Raw genomic sequence first — 26,044 nt, 5'->3', positions numbered from 1 at the left:
TTTTTAGCAATGCCCATCTCTTCTGTCAATTACGCCCCCCCTTCCATCTCTTCAAGGCCCTTCTGCCTCTGCAATTGACCATCTCTTCCTGTGTGCTTTGCAAATGTCATCTTCCCTGCTGCTGCTGCCACTCCTCTCTTTTGCCATCTTCCACTCAAAAAAGCCTGTCCTTAACTCCCCCTCTCTCTTTCCTCTTTCCTGCCATTCCTCCCCTGGGCCGCAGCCTCGGTTTCCCCTTCAATTCATGGCTCCTCTTTGATGCCCGCCCCAAGAGGCTCTCGCAAGGAATATAGTGCCGTGTGGCATTTGGAACCTCAGAGCAGATGGCGATTTAGCTCTGGATGTTTCCCCATCGGAGTCCCCTTTCAAATTACTCCGCAATATGCTCCGTACAATGCATCCTCCTGGTTGCTGGTTTTTGCAAGCCCTTGTTGCGCTGCTGACTGTTACGCCCTTGCTTCCCAGCACATCATGGACTGCAGTAGTCCAGCCAAGCTTTCCTTATAGCAGACTGTCAGGCCTCTGTCTCTTGCTCTCTGAGGGAAGGGTCGTAGCTCAGTAACAGAGCATGTGCTTTGCATGCAGAAGGTCCCAGGTTCCAACCCAGGCAAGGCTGGGGTTGCACTCTGCCTGAAACCCTGGAGAGCTGTTGCCACTCAGTGTAGGCGTTACTGAGTGAGATAAACCCAACAGTCGTGGCGCAGTGTATAATGAAGTTTTCTGAGTTCTGTTTCTTCCATCTCTGCTGCTGCTGCCCCTTTCTCTGCTTCTCAAAACCAGAGTCTACAATTACCTATTTCATATAGCACATGCAGAGAAGCAGGGGTGGGCTGGGGGTGGGCAATAGAAAGCTGCTGTATACTGAGTTGTACCAATAGTCTATCTAGCTCAGTCATGCCTACACTGACAGGCAGAGGCTCTCCAGGGTTTCAGGCAGGGAGTCTGTCCCAGGCCTATCTGGAGGTGCTGTGGATTGGACAGAAGAAAAAGCCTCCTGGATCAGGGCAGTGGCCCATTTAGTCCAGCATCCTGTGTTCACCTTTGACAGAACAGAGGAGGCAGGAGCCTCTCTCAGCCTTACCTAGAGGTCCTTTTGGCTATTTTACCTGAGACCTTCTGCATGGCAAGCAAGCACTTTAACCACCAAGCTATGGCTGGGTTTAGCGTTCCAACGGAGATGCTAGCTAGCCCCACAATTTAATTAACATGGGTGTGGATCTTCTAGCCATTTCCTATAAACAGTATGTAGGTGCAAAGTGCTTCTGCGGAGAGAGCCGTTCACTGCAGGAAGCCAGCTTTAAAATTTTGCACCATTCAAGACTCCAGATAGTGACTGAGGATACACACAGCCCAATATAGAAACCTTGCTGTGGTTTCTGCAACGTCGCACCTTGCCCAGACAGTGGCTACAGCTGAGTGCATTCTGTGGGTTTGCCATGCAAATGCAGAATCTACTGTTACAAAATCCCGTATCCTGCTCTGTATGGTGGCGAGTCACATGCCACAGTGGGAAGCCCGCATGCAGGATGTGAGAGTAGTTGCTCTCTCCTGCTGTCAATCCTGGTATTCTGGCCTGGTTCACGCATAATGTTAAGCCATGCTTTGCAAACTGTGGTTTAATTGGACCACCCAGCCCACAAACAACCCTCAGTAGCAAACCAGAGTTTGCTGTTGGTTTGTAAACCTTGTTCTGTGAACCCAGAGGGAACATATAGGCATAATGACTTCCCATTTCATGTCGGACACTCATGCAGGTACCGTACCTCAACACATAACATAGCAGTACTGCATGCTAAGAAGTGTGAACCCAACTTGAAATTAGCACCCGTCTAACTAAGAAAGGCAGGGGTGGGGTTGAATTTCTTTTCTTTGAAAAATGCTCTCATGACATTCACACTTCCCTTTTCACCCTCTTTCTTTCTCACATTCAGGTTTTCCGGAAGCCAGCACTGCGGACACATTCACTGTGCATACCAATACCGAGAACATTATCACTGCCTTGACCCAGAGTGTAACTATCAGGTAAAAACCAAATGAAAATAAATCATTGGTGGGGGGAAAGATCCTTAAATAGTAGGGTGGGGTGAAGTTCAATCCCAGGCTTTGAAACAGCAAGAGTTTTGGGGGGAGAGGGGAGGAGCTTTGTTTGAGTCTTTTGAGCACCACATGTGAGCTAAATGGACCAGTAGTCTGACTCAGCAAAAGGTAGCAACATTTAGGTCATCTGCTTGGGAAGGGCCAGAGCTCAGTGGCAGAACATATTCAGAAGGTTCAGTCCCTGGCATCTACTGGTGATAAGATCTCGATAGTAGGTGATAGAGAAGGCCTCGTTCTGCTTGAGACCCTGGGGAGCAGCTGCCAGTCAGAGTAGACTGGCCTTCCCCCCAACTTGGTGCCCTGCAGATGATCACTGCCCATGCAGTAGCCAATGTGCTATGAGTCACAATAGCTGGCTGTAACATCGCCTCCTGCAGGAGCGATTTTCCCATTGACGTAAGGATCGTTTCACAAGTCTTGTATTATTAATACAGCATCTATGTGGTTGTGCACACGCAATACATTTGAAGCATGTTCCTTCATGCCAAAGAATCATGGGAACCGTAGTTTGTTGCGGGCACTGGGAACTGTAGCTCTCTGTGGAGTAAAGTACTGTTTGCAGGATTCTTGGGAAGTGGGAGCGTGCTTGAAATATGCTATAAATTCACAGTATGTACGCAGCCTGTGAAGCCACCCCAGATTTGTTTTCTACTAGGAACCTGGCACAGTAGATAGCTGTATTGTTGAGATCAAAGCCTACTGTGCCCCAGGAACACTTTGAGATTTGGATGGTGGATCACAGGATTCAGCCAGAGGAACTGAACCCTGGAATTTGTTCATGCAACCATTAGCGTCCCTGCAAATCATTTTTGAAGGTTCTGCACATGACAATACCCTGCCGGTGGCCAGCTGGTTAGATACAGCCGCTGCCCCATGGAGGATTAGAAGGATAAATACGTGTCAGAGGCACTCACAAAACCAGTCACTGCACTCACACATACAAAATTGGGGTGTCTTCCCCATATAACTCCCCCACAGGCCAGTGGAGAGGGGAACATGCATCCCTTCAGATGTTGCTGGACTCCAGCTCACATCAGCCCCAGTCAGTGTGGCCAAGGGTTGGTGATGGGAGTTGTAGTCCAGCAACATCTGGGGGGCTAAAGATTCTTCACCCTCAGCTAATGGTCTGCACACACACAACATTTTCTCCCTAAAGGGCAGCCTTGTCATCGGACCTAAATTCCAGTGCATTATCCTATAAGCAGGCAGCAACCAGCTTCCTGTGATAGCGCAAGATGAGTAGAAACCTTAAACCAGCAGAGACCATTTGAAGCACAGGGATTCTGGCTTCCCCTGGAGGAGCTGCGCCGTCAAGCAGGCGGGGGTGCGTGACAAATCAGGCTCAGCCTAGCTGGCCCAGTGACGCCTCAGCAGCTACTGATGCAAAGCAACCATTGAGACGAGCAGCGGTCCTGAGATTGCAGTTTAGTTTTGGGAAGAGCTGGGAGGAAGGGGCAGAAGCCAGGCTGCAATTGCTGGGAGAGGTGCCAGGGTAAGATTGTCAAGCCAGCTTCCTAGTCACATGCTGTGTTTGTTTACTCTGTACTTGAATCTGAGTGAGTGACGCCACTGTTTCTGTGGTTAGGGCCTCCGCACATGGTGGGGCGGGAGGTGTGCAAGGGATTCCCAGGAACTGCCCGCAGCGGAATCTTGATTTCTGCCCTGGCACCCGCCAGCCTCGGAGGAACAACTTCAACCACAGCAAGGGAAACTGGCCCAGTCCTGGCCAAGCCCTGGGGGCCCCCGTGGGTTTCTATTGATCGAACCGGGGATGTGGGCAGTGACCATTCTGCACCATCTGTCTGATGAGATGGGCCGTAAGGAAACAAGAGGGCCTTGAAGAAGGGGGGGGAGGCTCTTGCAACAGACCTTGGGAGCTGTCCAGGCTTATGGGTGGAATCGCCTGATCCCACCAGGGAATAAAGCTTTAGGCTGAGTTTTTCCAAATGCAAATTACCCTGCAGGCGAGATATATATTTCTTATAATGAACGGCACTCAGTAATAAGTGGCCGCAAATTAACGGTGATTGGCAATGGAATTCCTGTAATATAACGCCTTGGGGAAATCAGCCCGTAGCTCTTCTTTGGCATTCCTGTGTAAATCCCAAAATTTAATAAAAGCAACAGAAATAGATCAGGATTTATTTTTAGTATAGCAGGAAAATGGGTGGGAATTGGGGGAGGGGGAGATATTTTCCTATATGTGTCCATTTTTCTTGGCATCTAGACAACCTACTCCATCCAACAGGCTAAACTGGGCTTGTAGCCTCCCTACCAGAGCTTGGAATAGGCCTCTCGGGGTGCTGGGTACTTGGAAAGGGTAGGATTGTCTGCATATTGAAGTCTTGCCAACCAGGTGTCTCTAAGAATGGAAACCTGCTTCCCTAAGCTGTAGGATTTTAGCTCAGTGGCAGGGCATCTTCTTGCATGCAGAAAGTTCCATGTTCAATCTGCCTGAAACCCTGAAGAGCTGCTGCCAGTCAGTATGGACCAACGATCTGACTCGGTATAAGACAGCTTCCGATGACCTGAGCTAGGCCAGTTTCATTCACAGCACTTCAGCTGGTGCTTGCATTTTCCATTTCTCCCATTTCAAAATAAAGCCTCAGTTGGCTGGAATGCTGTTTGTTGTAAAGCCAACCCTCTTTTGCGGTGTTCACACATTGCCACCCTTTTGCCATTACTGTATATTCTTGCGAATAAGACTACTTTTCAACCCAGGAAAATTTTCTCAAAAGTTGGGGGTCGTCTTATACGCCCAGTCGTCTTACACACTGTTAAAGCTACAAATGGCTTTAAAGTGCACAGTTGCTGAGCCTGTATGAAAGGGATTCTTCCTCCAAAGGCCCTCCCCCAACTCACGTTGCCCCACCACCTCAAGTAGTACTTAGTTTCCACAGTTTAATGTGGGACTGCCTCTTCCACAGTTCCCAAACCAAGGTGTGAATGGAAAGACAGCTATCCTTCAAACACTGCATTTCTCCAGATTTTGCAGTGCAGTTTTCTGACCCAAAACTCTGCATAAAAATGTATTTGCGGGGGGGGGGGGTGTCCACACAAAGTATCAGGGAAAACAATGTACAAAACTGTGTTGTCTCATATGAAATTGCTTACAAAAAAAAGCTTATATTGGGTTGTACCCAGTCTCAGTCCTGCTCAGAATATACCCATTGGAATTAAAGGATGTAAAACTGACTTGGGACTGTTTATTTCTATGGGTTGGGTCTAGCTTAGTTGGGTACAGCCCAATAAATCATAAAGTCTTGTGGAAATTGGGCAGCCCAAACTATGGACACTGAAGAAGAAAAAAGAGAAACTGAAATTGACAAAGATCTGCCCCTGCCTCCCTGCTCTCAGCCCTGCCTCACCTCTTCTGCGTCTTCCTCTTGCCCCCCAGAGATTCACAAGCAAGCAAGATGTGATCCGGCATTACAACATGCACAAGAAGCGGGACAATTCCCTCCAGCACGGCTTCATGCGCTTCAGCCCGCTCGACGACTGCAGCGTTTACTATCATGGCTGCCACCTGAATGGGAAAAGCACACACTACCACTGCATGCAGGTAATGATGCTGGGCTTCTGGCATTAAGTGGCAGAGAGTGAAGGGACCCCCAGGGCTAGTATCTTCATGGATGTTTTAACAGAGCCACCAACCCTCACGCGTGGCATGCATTTCCAGGTTGGAGCTAGACTGGGAGGGGGGGCGTGTGGTCCAGAGATTCCTTGGGAGGGGGAGCTGTAGCTCAGGGGTAGAGCACCTGTATCATCCAAGGATCAATGCTTAGCCTCCCTTGGTAGGGCTGGTGAGAGCATGGAGAGCTGCTGCCAGCCAGTGTAGACAGTACTGAACTAGATGGACAAATGGTCTGGCTCGGTAGAAGGCCACTTCCTATGATTCCTTGTGCAAAAGTCATCTTCAACCACGGAGCAAACACGTTGCTGTGAGGATTCATAATGGGATTCTTATCTTTAGAGATACTACTGTTGTTGTTTAGTCGTTTAGTCGTGTCCGACTCTTCGTGACCCCATGGACCAGAGCACGCCAGGCACTCCTGTCTTCCACTGCCTCCCGCAGTTTGGTCACTCATGTTCATAGCTTCGAGAACACTGTCGAACCATCTCGTCCTCTGTCGTCCCCTTCTCCTAGTGCCCTCAATCTTTCCCAACATCAGGGTCTTTTCCAGGGAGTCTTCTCTTCTCATGATGTGGCCAAAGTATTGGAGCCTCAGATTCAAGATCTGTCCTTCCAGTGAGCACTCTGGGCTGATTTCCTTAAGAATGGATAGGTTTGATCTTCTTGCAGTCCATGGGACTCTACTAGATCCCTCCCATAGCTGCTTCGGGGAAGGCCGCTCAGCTTGCCAGCCTATTGTGCCAGCTCATGGGATCAGGAGATCTAGAAGAGATTTCCCCAACCATAATGCCCCAGATGTTGTTGTTTACCCACACATTTGATGTATGAAAGAGATTGGGTTGTGTCCAATGCTTGTCTTCAGACTAGATACGTTGGAATTAATGGACTTGACTAACATGTGTCCACTAATTTCAATGGGTCTACTCTTGAGTAGCGCCTTTTTAGCCACAACCTTCTACAGTCATACCATGGTTTACGACCGCCGCGGTTTGCAACCAATTGGTTTGCGACCACCGCAGACCCGGAAGTGTTTACATCCGGGTTCCGCGGTGCGCGGATGCACAGAAGTGATCTGCGCAGAGTGCACATGCGCAGAAGTGATCTGCACAGCGTGTGCATGCACAGAAGCGATCTGTGCAGCGCACGCATGCGCAGAAGCGCTCTATCGGTGCTTCGCGCAGAAGAGCCGCTCCATTTATGATGTACTCTGGGAGCGACCGGTTCCCCGGAATGAATTGCGGTCGTAAACCGAGGTATGACTGTATCTCTGGCAACCCACAGCGGCCAAAAGGTTTTTTTAAAAATAATAATGCTACTGATACGTTTGTCACCCTGGACGCCTTTCAGAAAAAGGGCAGGGTATAAATCAAATAAATAAAGAATATCTGTATGGCCACAGATTGCAAAAGGTGGACTGAGAAACCCTGTTTATAGGCACAGATTTCTGAGAGATCCCTGTTTTGCCAGGAGGTTGATTTTGGGCAGAAATTTCTCTGTCTAGGCTCACCTATCAGGGTCAACCCAAAGATGAGTAAAAGAAGCATTTTTTCTAAAGAGCTTTTTATTCAGATGAGTGCCATAGGCAACAATGGGAAATGTTGCTTGATTTCTTCCATTCCCGCTCAAATTTTGACAAGAAGAGTCATAAACAGCTCCGCTGTGTACCCAGGACAGGCATATCACATTTCCTGGGTGTGGGGAAAAGGCCACCGTTTGGAGTGGAGAGCTGATATTTTCCCCTTACACACATCCGGGCAGATCCTTTGTAGGAGTGATGGAAGGGTCAAGCTCTAGGGATCTCTCTCCAGGGCGCTCCTTCCTCAAGCCAGAGAGGCCATCAGAACTGCCGCGTTGCTCTGTTGATATACAACCTCTCTGCGCAAGGCCTGCCCTTTAGCAATCACGTTTGTCCCTTTGTAGCCAGCTGCTAAGCCAATCAAATATTAATAACAGCCCAGTGTCAAAAGAAAGAAGGGAAGAAAGGAAGCTGGCTTTCTCACTGCCGGGGGGGGGGGAGAGAGGTTTGCGAGAATGATGGCGCAGCCTGTTGCTGCAAGCGGGGTTTCCAAAGCCAGCCATTTTGCAACCACACCACCTCCAGAAGCCATATGTCAAGGGTGGGGAAGCTGTGGCCTCCGGGGGGGGTTGGGCTCCCATCAGCCCCAACCATGCCCAGTGGTCAGGGAGATGATGGACGTTTTAAGCCAGCAACAACGGGAGCCAGCCTGTTGTTCTTCAGGCTCTCTTGCAACCATGGAAATCAGGCTGTCAGGAGGGGAGCCATGGTGTGGAGAGATCCCTAAAATACTTTAAGCCCACCTTTGCAAGGGGGATTTAGCCCTTGGGTGTACTCTCGTTTCTACCAAGCACATGGGTTCTCAGGAGAAGGCCAGCCACAGCTACCAGCCAGCCACAAAGGCTATTCTCTGCCTCCACAATTGGAGGCAGTGATGCTTCTGAATACCAGTTGCTGGAAACCACAGGAGGGGAGTGGGCTCTTGTGCTCAAGTCCAGCTTGCGGGTTTCCCACGGACATCTGGTTCACCACTGTGAGAACAGGATTCTGGACTAGATGGGCTATTGGCCTGATCCAGGAGGTGCTTCTTATGGGTTTCTCAGGGAGAAGATCAGCACTGACCTGGAGGGGCACAGGAGGGTGTTGAGTTTGTTCTGCGCTGTCCTCTTACCCTGCAAAGGGTGGCCTGGCTTAGTCTTCCCCAGCCCAGGATAACTCTGAAATGTTTCTGGACTCCCAACTCCCATCACCTGTGACTCCTGCCTGCCTGGTTTGGGCTAATGGGAGTTGGGAGTCCAGCAACTTCTGGGAGGAAACTAAGCTGGCAAAGGCAGGCCTAGCCCATGTGAATGGAGAGCACACTCCTACAATGGGATTCGCTGCCCCGCAGCAGAACCATTTGTGCGGAAGGAGTTCTGTGGGAATGGGTAGAAAGGGTTGCCCGAAGCCAATGCCCATGTTAAGAAGAAAAGGCCTTGGAACAGGACGAGTTCCCAATTCGAGCAAATATCTCTTAAACAGCCATATTTGCGCCTGGCCCTCTCCTCTCCCCCCCCCCTCACCTTTATGTCCATAATTGGCATGGACAAAATTCAGTTAGTTGTTTATACCAATGGACATTTTTCATGCTTTAGCACAAAGAGCCCCATTGCAAATTATTCATGAGGAGTTTTTTGTTAATTTTTGCCTTTTAACACCACGGCCGGGTCTGTCTTCTTTCAAGTTGTCACTGTGCAAGGAAGCCCATGTTCGGATCTCTCTCTCTCTCCCCTCCGCCCCCACCCCACCCCCTGGTGTTTTCTAGATGTTTTGTTATTGACTCTTTGAATCAACCCAAGCTGAACCAAACCAGGAGTATGGGGCTGGTGTGGGGGTGGGAGACAGGAAGGCTGTTTTGATTTGCTTCATTTCTGAGATGGTGCAGGCGTTGGCACATGACATACAGAAGGTGGTGGGGAGGGCGAAAGCACTCTTGGCGGGCACAGTGGCATTGTCAGATTCCACTGGAATTTTACTCAATATGGCAAATTAGCTCACTTTGCCCAGGAACAGCCGAGGGAGGAGGTGGGGTTTCAGCATTCCATTCCCAACACACACACACACACACATCACGCCTGTAGGTTTATAGCAAAGCAGATGACAAAGGGTGTTCCTTCCCCGTGGCCAACTTGATAGGGTGGCCAAATCTCCTGCGCTGATCATTCACTGGCCATTCTCACAGTGGCTAACCAGACGCCCCAAGGGGAAGGCCACAGGCAACGCTTGAGTGCAGCAACAACTCTTGTAATTTCCAGCAGCTGGGATTTAGAGGCATACTGTCTCCTGCACAACTATCACACGTGCCTGTCTCTGTTACATATTGCTGTTACGTTAAGCGGCTGGCATGCTGGCTCACCTTGGACTGTGGAAGCAGACCCACTTGCTGGAAGCTGACCAGGTTGATCCAGAGGCTGCCAGCCTGACCTTCCAACTCCTCTACCTTAAGTGGGATAGGCCATAATTTTAGGACTGTTTCCTCCTCTTCCCCACTTGCTATTTTGGGAGAGGGACCCTGTAGCTAGAACACGTCCTTTTCAGGAAGAAGACCCCAGGCTCCATCCCAGTCATCTCCAGTTAAAAAGATGATATGGAAGACCTCACTCTGCCTGAGACCCTGGAGAGCTGCTGCCAGTCAGAGTAGGCAATACTGGCCTAGGCTGGTAAATAGCCTGGCACAATATAAGGCAGCTTCCCATGTCCTACTCTCTGTCACCCCCATCCCCTAAGTAAGTGTAGCTGGAGCAAATATCTGCCCCTTTTGCTCTGCTGCCAGGCAGGAAAGTTTCAGAAGTCATGGTATTTCTCCCAGGTGGAGATGCTCCTGTCCTTTATAAACTCTCTGCTCTCTCCCCAGCAACGTCTCTCAGGTGAGCTTATATGTCACACTTTCTTTCATTTGCCCAACCTTCACCCCACCTCCTGATTGTTCCTTTGCACCAGGTGGGCTGTAACAAAGTCTATACCAGCACTTCCGACGTAATGACCCATGAGAACTTCCACAAGAAGAACACCCAGCTCATCAATGATGGATTCCAGCGGTTTCGGGCCACGGAGGACTGTGGCACAGTGGACTGCCAGTTCTACGGGCAGAAGACCACTCACTTCCATTGCAGGTGGGCTCTCTGCAAAAGGGGGAAAGTGTTCAGGTTACCCTGGGGGCATCACTCTGCTCTAGCCTGGTGCCCTTCAGGGCTACGTGTTGAGTTACAGTTGCTATCATCCATGACAGTTGGTCATGCTGACCAACGGTAATGGCAGCTCTTGTTTACAACAAACACAACCAAGAAAAACCTAAATGACATGCTGGTCCAAAGAAAGACAGAGCCAGTGTGGTGTAGTGGTTAAGAGCAGTAGATTCGTAATCTGGTGAACCGATTCGCACCTCCGCTCCTCCACATGCAGCTGCTGGGTGACCTTGGGCTAGTCCACTTCTTTGAAGTCTCTCAGCCCCACTCACCTCACAGAGTGTTTGTTGGGGGGGGGAAGGAGAATGTTAGCCGTGTGTGTCAGAGAGGACACACAGAGAAGAGCCTTAGATGACATTTGCAGGGTCCAAGTCAGTTCATGTGGAGAGAAGCAGTTGTTGAGGTACTTGGGTCCTGAGCCGCCTATGGCTTTATAGGTCAAAACCAACACTTTGAATTGAGCCCAGAGTCTAACAACAACTGGACTGAATTGAGTTGGAGTCCAACAACATCTGGAGGGCCACTGGTTCTTCATTCCTGATGTACACCACTTGAGTATGACCCATGGAGTAATATGAATATTCCTAGCTATGGCAGCTCATTCACAAACACAGTTTGTGGGTTGTCTCCAGCTAAGTCCTCCAAAGAGAAGACCAACTGAAATCAATAACGCTCAGCTGGTCCTGTCCATTAACTTCAGTGGGTCTACTCTGAGTAGGATTAGCATTGGCTACAACCTAACCATTTCATTCTCCTGTCCCCAAGTAACAGAAATGTACATGTGGCTGGGACTCCGATTTTTTTTAAAAAAATCTAGGCATAAAGTACCAGAGACAGGAACATTTTGCAAAAATATTAATTCATGTTAAAAAGGCAAATCGTATACCAGAAAGTGAGAGAACAAAGGAAAAGCCAAGAATGAAAATATGGTGGCGGGGAGGTAGATCTAGTTACAAACCAAGAATCTCTCTTATACCAAGGCTTAGTTCAGACCTCCTTGTATTTGAGGCGTATCACTTGAACCTGAAGGGTAGCTCCATGGCAGAGCATCTGCTTTGCATGCAGAAAGACCTGGTTCCAATCCCCAGAAGCATCCCCAGGTAGGGCTGGGAATGTCTCCCATCTGGAACCCTGGAGTGCCGCTACCTCCCTGCGCTGACAGTACTGATCTCACTGGACCAATGGTCTGATTCAGTATAAAGCATCTTCCCATGTTCCTGTGAGAGCAATGGTGAGCTTAGCTCCTTAACCCTGGTTGCTATCTGTGTAGTTTGGCACAGTGGTTTCCAAAATGAAGCCAAGATCTGGGGTAGCGGGTGGAGATCGAACTGCTCTACGTAGTACTTCTGCTCAGGTATAGGAATGCCTGCCCTGTTCTATGCCTGATCCTCCGCTCCCCCTGTCGCACCTCACAGGCGTCCTGGTTGCACTTTCACCTTCAAGAACAAGTGCGACATTGAGAAGCACAAGAGCTACCACATCAAGGACGACGCCTATGCCAAGGACGGTTTCAAGAAGTTCTACAAGTACGAGGAGTGCAAGTACGAAGGCTGCGTCTACAGCAAGGCCACCAACCACTTCCACTGCATCCGGCCCGGCTGTGGCTTCACCTTCACCTCCACCAGCCAGATGACCTCCCACAAGCGCAAGCATGAGCGCCGCCACATCCGCAGCTCGGGCGTGCTGGGCCTGCCCGCCTCCCTCCTGGGGGCCAAGGACAACGAGCAGGAGGAGTCCAGCAATGACGACCTCATTGATTTCTCCGCCATGAGCTCTAAGAACTCCAGCCTGAGTGCCTCCCCCACCAGTCAGCAGTCTTCCATCTCCCTGGTCGTCCCGGGAGCACCCTCCTCGGCGGCAGAGCTCTCGGCCTCGCAGGCCTCCAGCAAACCCAACAACATGCCGACGGCTTCGAAGATCCCCGGCCTACTCTCCCAAGCCCTCCCAAGCAATATCCCTTTGGCGCTGGCACTCTCCAACGCAGCACTTCCCGGAACGGCGGGCTCTTACTTCCCTATCCTCCCCAGCCGGGTCGCCACCCCGCTGCCCGCCGGCTCCGCCAGCTTGATAGCCGCCAGCGCTTCCGGCACCAACCCAGCGCCGTCTGCCAGCTCCCCTTCTTCCCAGGCCATCTCAGGTTCCAGCGAGGCAGCGGTCACCTCTTCCCCAACTCCAGCAGCATCCATCATGGAGAGGATCTCCGCCAGCAAAGGCCTGATTTCACCAATGATGGCCAGGCTGGCTGCTGCAGCACTTAAGCCCTCTGTGGCTGTGGAGGCAGGTGAGTTTGTTGGCCCTCCTGGTTGAACGAGGGGAGTTATTTGTCCAGCCAGGATATTGTTCTGCCCCTCTTAAGCCGGCCTGCCACTCTCAGGTGTGGTGAAAGACACTCTTCTGTCACCATTGTTGAGGTCAGATTCAACTTGTCAGCTGGGGAGGCAGGAGATGCTGTTTTGTCCTTCCTGGGCACCAGAAGGCCAGTGCTGTGCAGAAAGTTTTCAGAAACCTGTTTTGTTTTTGTTTTTTAATCATTTATTTTTCCTGAAAGAGAGAGGTCATTGAGGGAACTATTTTTCCTCTTTTTTAAAAAATAAAATGCCACTTGCTGTCTGTGAAGCAGTTCACCGTCAGCTGTAGTGCCTCCGGGTAGATTAATATTTTAGTCACTTGGGGATTGTGGATGAAAGCCCGGCGGACATCTTCCTGTCAGCAACTCCCCCCCCCCCCCGCCATCTTTTAATCCTTGTCTCTGTGTCTGCCTCATTCTTTTTTTATTTATTTAATGTGTTTTCGTAACTTTATGGGACGTTTGCCCCTACTTTTTTTCTTCTTTTGAGGCAATTTCATTATATATATATTTTTTTTTAAATTAGATTTTTTTCCAACGTAGTTTGGGGCAAGGAGGAGTAGAGACCCAAAGGCCAGGCGGCTGCACTCTCTGGCCGGGACAAGGCAAGATGGCAGAAGAGGTCGCGCAGTTTGAACCAATCTGATTGGCTGTCAGTTTCAATAGACCTGACACCGCAGACGTTCCTTTTGGGCATGCTCAGTGAGGAGGCCGGAGCGGTCGCCAAGGCAACGTTGAGATTGGGGAATGGGAAGGGGGCTTGACTAGCAGTCTCAAGCTGCCACATTGCCTCAGCATTAACAGAGTCTTTAATAAACGCTTAAGAGGCAGCCCCGCAAATTAGTTATGACAGTTTGCGCAGAGCATCAGATCTCCCACCTCGCTCCTGCCGCCCTCCTCCTTTAAAGGGCCCGTAGCCTGGACAACTTTGACATAATTTTGCAATAATTATCACTTGGAAGAATTTCCGCACCGGGGTGGACGTCAGAACCGATCACGTCAACCCGGCAATAAATGCTGACCAGCAGACTCAGGCCATTCCTTTTCTCTCCAACCTTACTGTTGCCGTTGTTGGTTTTTTAAAAAACTTTCTTGTACATTATTTGATATTGTTTGATCGTTATTGTCAGTTGGCTTCCTTTATTTACTTATTTAAAACTTTGTGGGTTTTCCTCCCCTCTCTCCCTCTCTCTAAAACGCAGGGAACGGACAACCAACCACTCCTGGACGGTTTAACCCAGCTCAGATTAAGCAGGAGGCTACAGAGAATCCAGGCTCTGGGTCCACCGTGACCCAGGATTCCTTGCAGGAGCACAGCTTGGACCTGAGTGTGAAGGATCATGGGTAAGAGAGGGAGGCTCTGCAGTGACAGATTTGGGTGATGGCGAAGAGGAACATGGCAATGTCCTAAAAGCTTGCTGCGTTGAGCATGGGTGGGGAAGAGGGCATCACCGGAAGCCTCTCAGTCTGACTAGAGCGGTTAAGATAAACGTGGCCAGGCCTGCTGCTGGGAATAAGGTCGTTGGAGACGGCAGTCTGTGCAACAGTCCCGTTTGTTCAGCTTTTCCGTGGCCCCCAAGCCTGGCTCACGTACCCTTAAACTCCACCTCACCCTTTTTAAGTGTATGAATGAATCCAGCAGAGTTTTGCCTGAGTTGCATTGTGCGGGGCAACCAGCTCCCTCTGCTCCCATGGGCTTTCTTTAAGGCACTGTTTGCCAACCTGGTGCCCTTTCTTGTGCTTTGGACCACAACCCCCATCAGCTGTCCCAGCTGGAGGGGGGGGGTGATGAGAGTTGGAAGGTGGCAGGTTTGGAGTTGGTCTAGTTGGCATCCAGACGCCCTTCACTCATTTCCTTGGAGTGCTGTTAAAACTCAGAACCAGGGCGGGTTTGAACGGTGAAGAGCAGGACAACAACTTGGCTGTTGGACATAAGAACTGTCACTCTCCCGCTTACATCTCAGCCAAGTCTTCAGGTGCTGGACTGGTTAGGCCAGTGAGCTTGACCCTGGCTGGCTGGAGAGTGTGGCTTCCACCTCATCCGTCCTTCTCCAGCAGGTGGAATGTGAGGATGGGGACCCCAGTTTGAAAGGAGAATTAATTGCAGTTGTCGTCATTCCCCCCGCCCTCACCAATGCACATCTTAACTAAACCCTGTTGGTTTGTGTGTTCCAGTAATGAATCAAATGGCCACACAGTCTCGGCAAATTCATCTCTTTTATCCTCGCTTATGAATAAGGTAAGAGCCATCCATCAAGGGCCTTTCATTCCCCCCACCAAGAGAAATTAAAGCCACGGTGGCGAGGTGGGGAGGGAGGGGGAGACGCGTTTGTTTTTTAATGTTTTGCCTCTAATAAGATGAGTTTGTACCATTTAAATTTTGAGACCATTTTTCATCGGGTATAATTTCAGAGCCACTGCTTACGAATTAATTTAATGAACTGGCTGAAGAAATATATCGCAGCCTCTGACATCTTCTTCTCTCTCCCCCCACCCTCCTATCCCTTTGGAAACGGGAGGCCTCCGAAAGGGGTTTGTTTCTTAATTTCCAAACCAGACAATTCCTCTTTTGTTTCCTGTTATTAATTCTATTTATTTACCGTAAAAGTTTTCTGAGGGTGGTGGCATGTGGTTGTTTTTCTGAGTGTAGGAAGCAGGGCAAGCGTGGGGGAGGGCAGGATATACCTGAAGTTTTGAGCCAGAATCTTTGATTCCATGCGTTTCAGCACCCTGGAATGCCACTGCTCTGGAATGTTTTTTTTAACTGCATAATTCTTTTGTTAAGTTGGGGCAAGGGAGAATAATTATGCACCCAACAGATATATTTTTCCCCTTTTACATGATAAATGCTACTTTGGCTAGATTAATTGTGCCCCCCGTAGCCAGCTGCATCTGCAGTCTGGGTATCCTCAAAGCCAGCCTTCGGTGTCCTGTTGCGTGATGAGTTTTCGAGGCATCCCTGTTTTCTTCCCCTGAGCACTGAGCGTGAGATCTAGCCAGGGCACGGAACCCCCCAGAAAGGACAATGTGACTTTGTCTGATGCTCTCTCTCTCTCTCTCTCTCTTCCCTTGTCCATCCATCCCAGAAAGCTTTTTATTTCCTTCTCTCATCAGGATTTCAGTTGTTCTTTTAGCACATTATCAAGCTGGACTGTGCCACTGTGTATTTTCAGCTCTTCTTTAAATCTGTCAAAGCACCTGCTGATTTGGATTGTGAGAGGGGTTTTTTCCCGTTTCCCAAAGAAGGAAACTCGCAGAATTTGGCGAGTTTTTTCTTTCATAAACCATATATACCGTTACACACACACACACACACAGAGCACTCAAAGCGGTTTGGTTTGGTTTGGTTTACTGACTGTAGATAAAACCTGACTATAGCCCCAGAGAGCACCAGGAACTCATTCTGCAGAAGTGGGTTCCAGAATCTGATCTTAAGCCCTCTTCAGATTTCTCCCAGCAGATTAATACTGCTTCCCAAATAACTGACAACTGAGAATAATTCTGTTTTGTAGTGAGGGAACCACTCATTATTAGACCTTACACCGAGAAGCATCACTGCTCTGGGAACCAGTATAGAAAGGCAGGGACCTACGTAACAACTGCCAGGGGTCTCCTTCCCCAACCTAGTGGCCCATGTGTTTGTGCTGGCTGAGGCTGATGGAAGTTGTACTCCAAAATGTCTTGTTGTGGAAGGCTTCCCTAGCAAGTACACAGTTGCCGTAGGATTTGGACCTGGACTTCCCTTGCTCCACTTCACTCCACTCCCCAAGGCTGTTCTTTTCCGTTACTTTTTAGGACAAACCACAACTTATTTGGGGATAATCTCAGATGAACTCAGGATTTATCTCCTAACATACCACACCTGGTTTCTCCCCACAGATGTCTCAGACCAACCCCAACCTCGGCAACCTTCTTGGCTTGAAGGTGGAGGCTGACGGCAGCCCTCTGGGAGCTTCAGGTGATGCCACGCAATACCTGGGCAAGACAGTGAAGGCTCTTGTCCAGGAGAAACTCTCTGAGCCCTGGAAGATGTACTTGCGCAGGTGAGGGCAGGTTCTGAGCCAGGTTAGAAGGTGTAGAGAGGATGGGTATAGTACCAACATTACCCACTTAAAAACCGTTCGGGAATTTTGTGGCACTCCCTGCTGAGGCTGGGCATTTCTGTACTGTATTGCACGTACAGACCTTCTTATTTCAGCAAACATTTGGAGATGGTTGTAATGAAGCGGTATATAAATTGTCAAAAATAATTACATAAGCCTCCCTGTGTTCCTGCAGCAGTTCAAGATGGCTGTCACCACCTCAGCCCTGTCTCTGCTGCATTTAGATGTTTGAGCAGCACAGGTTGCACAATGTCACAGCCACCATAAATCTAAATTCCAAGGCTGTAATCATTTACATTTTATTTTACCATATTTAACTATCTATGATAGAATACAGACAGAAGATGCATCATTCATTCATTCATTTAAAAAAAGTTTATATGCCGCTGTACCATAAAAATATATCACAGCTGTTTACAACAAATATGAAAACAAAAAACCAAACAATAAAATCATAAAAAGTTTTAAACAAGTGAAAGGTGAAAAGAAATTAAGTAAAGCACTACATAAAAACGACGGAAAAACCAATATATCTAAAAGAGGAGTTGAAACAGATAAAATGAATTGCTATTAAAGCCTAAAATAGAACAAGAGAGTAAGGAAGGTGCCAAGTCAGTATATCTGTGGAGGGAGCTGTGCAATGAAGGAGCCACCACTGAAGAGGCCTTTTTAGCTGTGGCCTGATTTATTAAGGTGAAGGATGTCAGCATACAATCTCAGTTGAGAGCTAGGTTCAGATGGGAGCAGCCAGTCCTCCTGATGCTCAGAAATTGGGGGGGGGGGAGAAACCAATTTATGATGAGCCTGCAACCCTCCCAATGTTGTTACACTCCAACTGCCATCAGCCACAGTCAGCATAGCTGGTGGTCAGGGATGGTGGGAATTAAGAGTCTGACAACATTGGGAGGGCCCCAGAATTCGCATCCCTGGATGCAAGGCTCATGGGAGGTGGGACCCCATTTGGAAAGAAAGCTCCCTGCAGTGTCTCTGCATGAGTAGCTGCTCTGGCTTTTATTAAGACTGATGAAAACAGGGGTGATGGGGCACCTGTGGCCCTTCCAGTTTTTGTTAAGGCTGCAGCTCCCATCAGCCCTAGCCAGCATGGCCAGTGGTCAGGGATGAGGGAGTCCAACTACATCTGGAGTGATGCATATTCTTCATCCCTAGTTTATGGACTTAGCAATCAAAACCAGTGCTATGAATTGAGCCTGGGTCCTACTGTGTGTTCTGTGCACTTCGCTCCTCAGCAGGTCTCTCTCCCTTGAATCAGTGTTGTTGCCCCGATTCTTTCTGCAGGCTCCTTTCCCCTGATGATTTCTCTGCCCTCGTTCTGGGGCTCCCAGCTCCTCCCAGACTAGCATAATTTGTAAATTTCATTAACTTGGCTGTTTACTCCCTTTTCCCAGATTACTAATCAAGACATTAAATAAATTCAGACCAAGCCGGTCTCTTTCCCGGCAGGACTCATTGCATGCACACACACACCCAAAAAAACCCATAGCGGCAGTCATTTTTCATTCTCCTTTGTTTATGATCCTTCAGCCTGTTTGTGCCCCAGAAGCTGTTGCTTGCACCCCAGCCAGTTTGAGAACATATGAGACACGCTATCAAAATGCCTTTACTTAGGAGACAAGATTCGTTGCCTCCCTCCTTCCACTCAGTTTATAACTATGTTTTTCTAAAAAGTAATCCAGCTTGTCCAGAGAGGGGTTGCACTCTTCTAGAATCACAAAGCTGTTCTCAGCATTCCTTTGATCTTCTAGGTGTTGAATATCTTTTCCATAGAGATATGCTACATTAATGAACACCTTGCCACCCCCAAAACAATTCTTAGAAAAATCAGTACTTGTGGGGGCTGGAAGGCTCCCCCTCCCGATTTTCAAACCATCAACACGTCTGTACTCTTCAGAGTGCCAGATTTGATAGAGAAAGACATTTACAGATGTCTTTCATCCTGAAAGGCAAACTATCTAGCTATCTGTTAGTACTGGATAAACTAACAAGAGCTTTCATTCAGATAAAAAAGGGACCATAGCATCAAACACTAATGTTGCTCCACTGAAAATGTCAATTTAAAGAAAAGAAAATCTTTGCCTTGTACAACAGTAATGGTCCTTGAACTATTTTAAGCCATTTTGGTATGGTGTGTTACCAATAATATTTGGAACACTTCAACCCTTCTTTTCTTGAAATTGGTTCAAAGCAGTCAAAGACTCCACCTTTCCAAATGTGATAGAGACGAGTGTATTAGAGGTGGCCTTTCTTTTCAAAGTGCCAGTGTCCACTGACTACATTTCAGTTATCTCACGAGTAAAAGAAAATTTCCTTCTTTCAGGATCTCCCCCTGACCTAAAAAAGGACACCTTCATCAGTGTTATTTTTCAATATGTAAATGTATTTAAATTCAACCGATTCAAAGCCAAACAGTTAATTAAAACATTGACATTCCTATGGAATGATATCCTGATTTCCTCCTGCTCTAGTGAATTTCCCCCCTTTTGTCGCGCTGTATCCGTTTGATCAGCCAAGCCATTATGTTTAGGCATGTGTAAGCTTGTGTCCTTGTCTCCCTGGTTCAAAGCCGACTGAGAAGTCTAGCTAAGCAAACGTAACTGGCAGCTGTGGAAGAGCCCTTTTTGGCAGGTATGCCTTGCTCCCAATATGTGGGAAAGCATCAAAGAGGCCACCAGCTTTTGCTGGTTCAGTCCCCAGCATCTCCAGCTAGGGTTGGAAAAGGCACCTGCTTGAAACTCTGGAGGGTCATAGAATCAAGAGAGTTGGAAGGGACCCTGATGATCATATAGTCCAACCCCCTGCAATGCAGTAATATGCAGCTGTCCTTTACAGGGATCGAACCTGCAACCTTGGGATTACACACAGCACTGAGGTAGATGGACCAGTAGTCTGGCTCAGAATAAGGCAGTTTCCCCATTTCTCTCTGTTAAGGTATATATATATATGTGTGTGTGTCTCATTTTGGCAGATTTGGTACCAAGGACTTCTGCGATGCTCAGTGTGACTTTCTTCATAAAGTGCATTTCCACTGTGTGGTGGAAGAATGTGGAGCCCTCTTCAGCACCTTGGATGGAGCCATCAAGCACGCTAAGTAAGGGGATGAGCCAGAGACCCAACACACAATGAATTCCAATGCAATTCTTACTCCCCCCCCCAACACAATAATTAAAATTACTCTTGATTAAAAGGCTGGAGGGGCAACCCTTGGGGTTACAGGAGCTGTGTGTGGCCTTGGCAGGATTCGGAAAGATGGTCCTGGGTGAACACAGTTGTTGACCCACACAGTTGAAAGTAATTGTGTTGGCCTTCCTTTTGCTATCTGGAACTTTGTTTTAGTTGGGAACATGGCACACTTCCTCCCTTTGCCTGGTGAGTGCAGCACAGTGGCTAAGAGTCTTGAGCTGTTCATCAGTTTGAATCTCGCCTCTGACACAGTAATCATAACTGTGGTTAAGCTCAGTTAGTTTGAAGCAGGCCACAATGTCAGTTTGGACCAAACAACAAATTGCAGTTAATCTAAACCAGAAGGAGGAAGCGCCTGAATTCCTCCTTGCCAACTGCGCTGGAGGAGATGAGGGGGCCAAGTGAGTGAGCTCAAGGTTCATCTAGGTTTTGTCATGACACACTAAACCAGGGATGGGGAACCTTAGACTTTCTAGATGCTGCTGCACTCCAACGCCCATTAGCCCGTCAGAACATCCAATAATCAGGGTTTATGGTTGCTGGAATCCAGCAACATCTGAAGAGCTGAAGATTCTCCCATGCCTATTCTAAACTATGCTTTAGAACGGCTTCTGAAGGCAGCTGCCATGTTCCGTCTTTGGGTTTCACATGGCTCAGGATTTTGGGACATTAATAAAAAGCGTGATTTAAGATACCTTGGAGGTCAGGAATCACCAGCACCACCTCCAGAAAGAAATAAAAGAGTAATCTATTACTGAACATAGTTTAAAAAGCAGGCATAACTTGGGTGTTTGGGGGGGGGTTATAAAAGGGGGGCTGATAATAAAGGAGGAAGGATGGAAGAGTGAAAAGGTTGCTTAACCATTGTCCAAATGGAAACAAAGAACTTTTGGCTGTGTTGAACTAAGTTGCACTCAGAGGAGACCCACTGAAATGAAGTTACGTTCCTTAGCATTACTGGGTCTACTCTGAGTAGGACTGGGCTTGCATACAACCCTTTTTATCTACTGAGAGGTACTGACTTCCACACTTTGGAAACATGGGTGTGGTGCACTAATCAGAATGGGAGGTAAGGTGTGGGCTGCAAAGCAATTTTCATGTATAAAGTGTACGAGCCTAATGTTAACTGCTTTCTCCCCTCTTTCCATAGTTTCCACTTCCGAACAGATGGCGGAGCTGTGAAAGGAAGCTCTGAATTCTCTTTCCCAACCGCTGCTGAGACCAAGGCTTCCTTAGCCCCTTCGTCACCCTCAGCTTCTTCTTCTGCTGCTCTGGCCAACACCTCTGCCCCAGATGTGCCCACCCCGAGCTCGGTGACTGTGCCCTCCACTCCCACCCTCCTGGCCTGGAAACAACTGGCTTCCACCATCTCTCAGATCCCCACATCAGTGCCTAACCTGGCCACGTCCCCCTTGACGACGACTTCCCTCGAGAACGCAAAGCCTCAGGTCAAACCTGGCTTCCTCCAGTTCCAGGAGAAGTGAGTTAAAGGGGAGAATGGAGGGCTGGGGGAGGCAGTCCATTTCCCCCCAAGAGCCATTTTCTCCCACAGAGCATATCCTTGCTGCTCCCCTTCCACAACCATAGTGTAATCCCAGATCTGCTCCCTCTCGTTTAAAGTCAGGGTCTCCACAGGTAGCACTGACACTACAGTGGTACCTTGGGTTACAAACACCTCGAGTTACAAACACTTCGGGTTATAGACTCTGCTATCCCAGAAGTAGTACCTCAGGTTAAGAACTTTGCCTCAGGGTGAGAACAGAAATCACGCGGCAGCAAGCAGCAGCAGGAGGCCCCATTTGCCAAAGTGGTACCTCAGGTTAAGAACAGTTTCAGGTTAAGAACAGACCTCCAGAACGAATTAAGTTCATAACTAGAGGTACCACCGTATTGCCTTTTGCTCCCAAAAGAAGCAGTGATGGCCATAAACCTAGATAGCTTTAAAAGACAAATTCATTGAGGAGAAAAAGGCTGTCAGTGTCTAATAGCCCTGATGGTTTTGTTATACCTCCAGTGCTGGCTCAGTATACTTCTGAAAACTGCAGGAGTGGGGAGTGCTCTGGCACTCTAGTCTTGTTTGTGGGCTTCCCATTGGGGCATTTGGCTGCCTGCTGTAAGAAGATGCTAGACTAGATGGGCCACTGGCCTGATCCAGCTGCTGAGCTTTTCTTAAGCTCTGTGTTCTTCTCCCTTCTCTTGCCTTGTTTTAAATGGGTTCTAGGACAAAATAGGGATTGGAGCAAAGGAAGCTGTTTTGTTGCAATGGGTCCATCTAGCTTAGTATAATCTACTCAGACTGGCAGTAGCTCTCCAAGGTCTCAGGCCAAGTGGGATCTGTCCCACCACTTGCTCACCTGAATCTTTTTGCTTGAGTTCCCATGGATTGAACCTCGGACCTTCTGCATACAAAGCAGGTGTACGAACACTAAGCTAGGTGACCATCCCCTTGAAGGGAAGATATTTGAAAGGCCAGGATGGAGCATCTTAGTCATCTTAGTCGCGGGGGTGGGGGGACCCTGATTTCTAATAGCAATGATGCAATTAGAAGCAAGGTCAGGGAAGGCTGTCCAGAAACTTATTCTTCCTCTCTTTCTAATAAAAATTCCCCAGTGATCCATGCCTGGCAACAGATTGCAAGTATGCCAACAAATTCCACTTCCACTGTCTGTTTGGGAACTGCAAGTACGTGTGCAAAACCTCCGGGAAGGCAGAGTCCCACTGCCTCGACCACATCAACCCCAACAACAACCTCGTGAATGTGCGAGACCAGTTTGCTTATTACTCCCTGCAATGTCTCTGTCCTAACCAGGTAAGGGTGAAAGGCTGGGATGTAATGGGACAACAGCGGGTGGGGGAGCCAAGCCAGGAGCTTGGAGCCCACTGGTGTCATGCTGACTAGACCCATTAAAATGAATAAACATGACTGACTTAAGTCCATTAACTTCAGTAGGTCTACTCTGAGTAAAATTTTGTTGGATGCATCCCAGAGAAGCAGAATGGGGTCGATGCCCTGTTGTGTGTGCCACCCATCAAATTACAACTGCACTGCAGGTTTAGGCTAGTTTAGCTTTCATGCCTATCCTCCAGCTAAGGGCTTGTACACACTTCTGCTTGTCCCATTCTTTCTAGGCATGGTCCAAGCAATTTTGTGACTGCCCCACTGCTTTCCCCCTGAAAAACCCATTGTTTTCAGCTGAATTAAAACAAACAGCAATCCACAGAAAACACAATCAACATGGATAAATACGTGCATTTCATAAGGGTCAGAGGAAAAAAATATCCTGGGACATTCCTCCACCAGACCTCACACTAACTTGGTTGGGTTTTGTTCTGAGTCAGGGTTGCTGTTCGTGTTGTGTGCTGACCTTGCTTGCCCTCATCTTCTCCTTCCAGCACTGTGAGTTCCGAATGCGAGGGCATTACCACTGTCTTCGCCCTGGCTGCTTTTTTGTGACCAACATCACCACCAAACTCCCCTGGCACGTGAAGAAGCACGAGAAGGCAGAGCGCAGAGCAGCCAACGGCTTCAAGTACTTCACCAAGAGGGAAGAGTGCGGCAGGCTAGGTAAGTCTCTCTCCTCTGGTGTAACATGGTGTTGAGGCAGGATCTTTCACCAGTTGGCAGCAGCAAAAAGCCTGACACTGGATCTAAGACTCACAGGGAAGTGTGCATACAATTGCACTCAGTCACTCTTGGCCATTTCCTCCATAAAGAGTGTTTTTTTCCATCAGGCTTTCTTCCTCCTCCTTTGATAACGGAGTCTGTTCCCTTTTCCCAAGCAATGGGAAGTTTCCAGCCACCTTTGCAGGATCTGTTTCCTGTAGAGAAAAGAATGTGGGGAACTTGTGACCTCTCTCTCTAAAAAATTAGTATGTTTACTTACAAATCTTCAGGTTGATTTTTGTAAGGGTGTAGTGGCAAGCATACAGGTAGTTAGTGCCTGGGAAGCCCCTTCTTACTAGCCCTTTTATTTTATATCAATCCTCAAAATGGTATGATTGTCCCAACATCCCTGTGAGGTAGGGTAGGCTGACTGATACCAGGTCAGCCAATGAGCTTCATGGCTGAGTGAGGATTTAAAGGTAGGTTTCCCCAGCTCCTTGTCCAGTTCTCCAATTGCTACAACTGCACCATTGCCCAACCTTTCACACAACCAGAACTGAGTGCACTTCTGTTCCATGCCAAATCGCCTACTTTGTGTGTGGGTAGGCAGACAAACAGGTTTGGAAAAGTTCCTTTAATCAGACTGAATTGTTGCCTTTGATCAGTGGGTCCTGCCCTGAGTAGTTAAGAATGCAAGTGGGGCAGGCAACCCACAGCTGTTTCTAACAAATACAACCCCAGTGGCAACTCCCCAGCAAGGTGAGACGTCTCTGCTCACCCTGGTTGCAGGAGGAGAGTCACAGGGAGCAAACACCTGCTCTGATCACCTTAGAAATTTGAGTGTGATGGAAGAACCCTGAAATCTCCCAGTAGTCCTTTTTGCACGAAACCCCTTGGCTTGAGGAGTACATTTTTTGATACTCCTTGCCAGATCTGCCTAGCAAAAGCCAAAAGGTAAATATTTCCCAATGGTGGTAGTGGCAGGGTAAGGGAGAGAATCCTCCCATTCTCTCTTCTGGCATCTACAGTCGCTTCGGCGCTGGAGGCAAGCACATTGCCTCTTTCAATGCCAACCATCCAGGCACATCAAAGCGCCTGATAGGCGGCATGGAACCAGGCAGGGGGTGTGTGGCTGGCAGCTTCGCTTGCCAGACTTATTAGGGCTATGCCAAAAACAATTACGAAATTGTAAACACCTCCCCCTCCTCTCCTCCAGCACCTCCAGCTGCTACGGCAAACAAAAGTGAACCCTCCTGGGCTAAGCCCACACACGGTTAGTCCCTTCTGCAGACTATGAGCAGAGGCACACAGCACTCAGCCCCACTGGCTCAGCTGCTTAACTGCAACCAGGGGTTCTGCCAATCCCTGGACCACGTCACTACTTTGTAATTTCATAGGGGTGCAACCAGTTTAAAGTTACTTATTTATCTGCAAAATTTAAGTCATCCCATATAGAAACCAGCTTTCTGCCCTCAGTAATCCAAATGACAGGACCAGTTTTTAGGGCACCAGTGATAGCTGGGACCTGTGTGTTTGCACCTCTTAGTTTAACAGGTGCTGAGCTCTAGCAGGGTCCTATGTGATTGTGAAAGTGGTGGGGACCCTTTCCAGAAGGCCTACAATGGGGGTGGCCCAGCAGGTGTTTGTTGCTGGACTCCAGCTCCCATCAGCCCCAGCCAGCATGGCCAGTGGTCAGGGATGGCTGTATGTGTTGTGTGTGGACACAGGTTCTAAATCCCTATCTGAACAACCAATAACACCCACCCACCTGCTTGCTGGCTCTGCAGTCAAAGATTCCATGCAGGACTGGCCTAGACTGAACACCTGCATATGGCGGCTCTAGTATCAGAAACAGATTCTGGAGGCTTCTTGTTTGACAGATAGTTTTTTGCAAGTAGCAGGGGCTTCTTCAGGCAGTTACCTTTCCTCTATGCAGGTGGTCCGGGGGGGGGGGAGTTAAATTTGGCTTCTAAGTCCTTATTTGTAGGCAGGGGGAGAGTCTCCTTTGACTTTTGAAGCTAGCTACCCCCTCTTTTCTCCACCAGCTGTACCTGCACCTAGAGAAGTGTTTAGCCCCATGTTGTCTGGGCCACCGTGTATTCGCTGGAGGCCTGGAGAACAAAAAAGCCATGGCCTTCTTTGTGTTCCTGGCTGCCTCCCCGCTGCCCCCCTGAACACAACTGATTCTATTGATGGGGATAAAAATAGCCAATACCCGCGCACACACACACATGACAAAACAAAACAGCCAACGTTCAAAGCGAGAGCAGGAGAGAGATCTCTTCCTATTCGGTTGTGGGTTTTTTACTTCATAAAGAATT

At 48.6% G+C, this 26,044-nt stretch overlaps 1 protein-coding gene across 9 annotated transcripts in view; it reads left to right on the top strand.

Moving 5' to 3' along the window:
* The window catches only part of CASZ1 (castor zinc finger 1), a 298,840-nt gene that overhangs the window by 259,657 nt on the left and 13,139 nt on the right, over nt 1–26,044 (top strand). For all 9 annotated transcript variants that reach the window (XM_035120501.2, XM_060276240.1, XM_060276237.1 and 6 more), the window contains 11 exons: nt 1,932–2,022; nt 5,495–5,659; nt 10,227–10,399; nt 11,887–12,752; nt 14,021–14,162; nt 14,994–15,057; nt 16,698–16,861; nt 19,905–20,027; nt 21,270–21,599; nt 22,730–22,928; nt 23,513–23,684. In XM_035120501.2, the coding sequence (XP_034976392.2) occupies nt 1,932–2,022; nt 5,495–5,659; nt 10,227–10,399; nt 11,887–12,752; nt 14,021–14,162; nt 14,994–15,057; nt 16,698–16,861; nt 19,905–20,027; nt 21,270–21,599; nt 22,730–22,928; nt 23,513–23,684 (2,489 nt within the window). The remainder of the gene's footprint in view (nt 1–1,931; nt 2,023–5,494; nt 5,660–10,226; nt 10,400–11,886; nt 12,753–14,020; nt 14,163–14,993; nt 15,058–16,697; nt 16,862–19,904; nt 20,028–21,269; nt 21,600–22,729; nt 22,929–23,512; nt 23,685–26,044) is intronic.

This window comes from Zootoca vivipara, chromosome 6 (genome assembly GCF_963506605.1).
Source record: "Zootoca vivipara chromosome 6, rZooViv1.1, whole genome shotgun sequence".
In the NCBI taxonomy this organism is placed as follows: Eukaryota; Metazoa; Chordata; class Lepidosauria; order Squamata; family Lacertidae; genus Zootoca; species Zootoca vivipara.
The sequence above is the reverse complement of the archived record's forward strand: the minus strand, read 5'-3'. Positions and strand labels throughout refer to the sequence as shown.